Consider the following 3,735-nt stretch of genomic DNA (forward strand, 5'->3'; position numbering starts at 1 on the left):
CAACTGTTATAACATTATTAATAATCGGGGATGACAGACTTGGATATTCACAACTGCTACTTCCCAAATTGTGTTGTCTTATCCTTTAGAAGTTCAATTTTGTTTTTTGATGACTATACAAACCATGTTACACATATTCACAACTGCTACTTCCCAAATTGTGTTGTCTTATCCTTTAGAAGTTCAATTTTGTTTTTTGATGACTATACAAACCATGTTACACATATTTCTAAACCAACTGTACTATCTTTGCATCTTATAAGCAAACTATTACTTTTTACTTTGATAAATTAATTTTTGATACATTAAAAAGGCCAACCTTGTAACATAAGAAAACAAAAAAAAAAGTACTCTAAATTACCTTTTTTGTTTCTAGAATGACTATATTGTAACCGTGAAACTACATTCATTTATCCTAAGTAACTTTAAACTCTTAACAGTATACAAGTATTTATACTTAAATGTTATTGTTTTTATTGCCTTTTGAACCATGTTTATCTGCTATTCATGCCATTATAAGTTGGAAATCAGTTGAGGAACATGCAGCTCAAATTACGCTATTGAATTACATTAACCATGAGCTACTCCGAGCTGCTCGCGCGTGTGTGACTCATGAACATTTTACATTATATTAGTATTATATATTTTACCTAATCTAACCTTAATTAACCTAGTGTTTCCTATCTTTACATTTTAGTTACTTTTATAATAATAAATAAGGAATATACATGAAAATCAAGAAATAAAGTACTTACCTGGGCCTTTATTTTGCTGTCAACTGTCAATGACAATTAAGTCTACTTTTTTCTTTTATATAATACACACACACACACACACACACACTAATAGTAGTAGTGCACTAAATAATTTTCATTTAATTAAATAATGCATCAAAGAACATAGAATAATAACATGCAAAAAGCTGAAAATGTCCCACAATTATCACAATTTTTCTGGTTTTCCAGCTTTGCAACAAGAGCCATTACAAATTCATCCAAACTAGTTGATGTGTTTCCTTTGGTGAACAAAGCTCGTACTGAAAGAGAAATTGACAATTCTTTGTACAGAAAACAACATAATATAATATGTCATTAGATAGATGAAACCTTGGCTTTTAATTGGTTATAAATAATATAGTATTAAGCATTAGAGAGAACTATTGATAAATCCTAAAACAGAGGATGTGACAGGTGGGTATGGCAAGAGGAGTCTGATTTTCTGTTTGATGGCTCTATAACCAAACAAGATTGAAAGCTAGGAAAATTATGATTTTTTTAGAACGAAAATATTATAATGAATAATTTACATTAAATTTTATACTTATTGGAGGGGTGGTGAATATATTAAGGAAGAGAGGATGCCCAAAGAAAAAAATGTCACATTTCTCACTCTAGTGGTAATTCAGTATTTTTTTTAAATATATTGCCTTATAAAATGAAAAACTTATATACTATTAAAATATGGATTATTAGCTAAGATTTTATGCTATACTAAATTAGTATAACATGAACAAAAATATGTTTAACTAAATTTTAAATGTAACTCTCTAAAACCCTTGTGACATGCACAGTAAAGGATGCCCAAGAAGAAAAGGTTAAAGTATAGCAAGAAATTATATAACACTTGTAATAGTTGGTGTTTTTATTTTAAATTACTGTGTTCATACCTGTCTATGGGAGTTACGGTGAGAGACCAAACCCTATCTCTAATCTGAAGTGTGCTCCTAAGAACAAGTAAACCCTTCTGCACATTCCAAGTCTGAAAATATAGCCAACAAATCAGCAAGATTTAAAAAATGAAAAATTACGAGAATGAGTTTAAATAGAAAGTATGTTCATGGATGAACTTCCTATCCAACATTTAGTGGATTTTGATTTTTCTTTTGAAATTTAGGACTGAGGAATAGATGCGTATACCAGAATAGTGTTTAATGATTCTAACTCTTCTTTTATTTTAAATACCAAGATTGCCAATGCTTTTTTTTAATAAAATGTTCTTAAAACAATTATATCTTTAACAAAAGTGAAAAATTAATTCAGGGTCAAAGCCAGAAAAAGAAGTGTTTTCAGCATCAAACACAAAAAGAACCACATACCTTGACAGTTCCATCTTTTGAACCAGAAACAATGATGTTATTCCAAGCATCAACACTGTTAATGTCACTGAAGTGTGAAAGGTGGGATCGGAACAACAGTTTTCCATTGTCAGCATGCCAGCCACAGACAGTTCCATACCTAAAGGGACAATAATTTAAGTAAAATGTGTTTATTTTTCTACCTTTAAATGAAAAAATATTACTCATTTACATGCCAAGAATGAAGTATTTATCTGAAAAGACAGACTGGTAGCTAATGTTCTGTCAAGTAGGTCTTTTTAATGAAAATTATTACTTGAAGCATTCTGTAACACAGTTGTTACTGTAAATCTAATTATTTGTTTTAAAAAATGAGTTACAATCATGCATATATTTTGTGCCAAAAATGATATTCTGACACTCAAATTACACTATTCTTTACAAGAAACAATACAAGTTACATTTGAATATTTCAATGATCATTGACAAAGAGTTTACATCGTATCACTTTCCTCCTTTATTATGCAATTTTAAAGCTTATAAGACTTTGTTTTTAACTAGAACACAAATTTATGTTTAAGGTATTAAGACAAGCATATGTTCATACACTTACTCAATATTTCTTTTTCATTTTATTATTTAAAAACAAATCTTTATTACAAACGTGTACACACACACACACACACACACACACATATATAAATCAGTATTAAAGATACATACATATATACACACATACATACATATACATAGTACATGCACATGTTCTTTAAAATCTTTCTTGAATTGTCAAATGGAGAGAATAAATAAATTTCCACTTACTATCAAAGTGGTTAGGAAAAGTGAACAAGTAATAAGCTACAAGTTTCTTTGGTGTGATAAATGACTACAATTTTGGTTAAGTCAATATACAGTTCAGGGTACATTTGTTAGAGAACATACATGTACCTTGAAGAGATTTATTATACAAAAATCTAAAGATTATTACTAAGCTTATCAGGATAAGAATAAAAGGTTTACTGCATTATTCAGTAACAAACAGGGTTAAAGTAGCTGAAATATTTTTTCTGCAACAGTTAAAGCAACTGTCAAATAAGCCACAACAATGGCTAATGATTATTGAAAAGAATAGATAAAAGATAAAAACAGCAGCAAACTTAAAAGCTATACATTTATGATAACCACATTTTACACCTTTTACTGACAGTCTGAAAAATATACTAGCTATCACAAACTTTAAACAGTTTATTTTTCCTTTTATAGAGATATTTATAATCAATAAGCTAAACTAAATTATATTCACTTTTAGGGCAAAGTATTTTAAACTTAATGTTGGCAAAATTATTATCCTTTCTACTGATTGTTTAATAAAAATTATGTTATTCAAAATGCTAATGTACATTTAGATTAGCCAGTCCCAAAGTCACCCTACTTTACAGTATTAGAATTAGAAGGTAGCTCAATATGACATAGACAAAAATTTAGTATATAATTTAGTCAACAAAGACCAGTATGGTTTTGTAATGACCAATACACTTGCATAAACCAAGCTGTGTAATATGTCATTACAATCTTAAGTTTAGATTGTTTGTTTGTTTGTTATGGATTTCGCGCAAAGCTACACGAGGGCTATCTGCACTAGCCGTCCCTAATTTAGCAGT

General features: G+C 29.1%; 1 protein-coding gene across 1 annotated transcript in view; it reads right to left on the reverse strand.

Annotated features, from left to right (window-relative positions):
- LOC106464978 (F-box/WD repeat-containing protein 4-like) overlaps positions 1–3,735 on the reverse strand; it is a gene marked incomplete at its 3' end in the record, with an annotated part of 39,946 nt that overhangs the window by 1,469 nt on the left and 34,742 nt on the right. Inside the window, exons 4-5 of the mRNA XM_013925157.2 lie at positions 2,096–2,234; positions 1,656–1,758 (exon numbers count right to left, since the gene is read on the reverse strand). Of these exons, the coding sequence (XP_013780611.1) occupies positions 1,656–1,758; positions 2,096–2,234 (242 nt within the window). The remainder of the gene's footprint in view (positions 1–1,655; positions 1,759–2,095; positions 2,235–3,735) is intronic.

The sequence above is a fragment of the Limulus polyphemus genome, unplaced genomic scaffold (assembly GCF_000517525.1).
Source record: "Limulus polyphemus unplaced genomic scaffold, Limulus_polyphemus-2.1.2 Scaffold1800, whole genome shotgun sequence".
Classification (NCBI taxonomy): domain Eukaryota; kingdom Metazoa; phylum Arthropoda; class Merostomata; order Xiphosura; family Limulidae; genus Limulus; species Limulus polyphemus.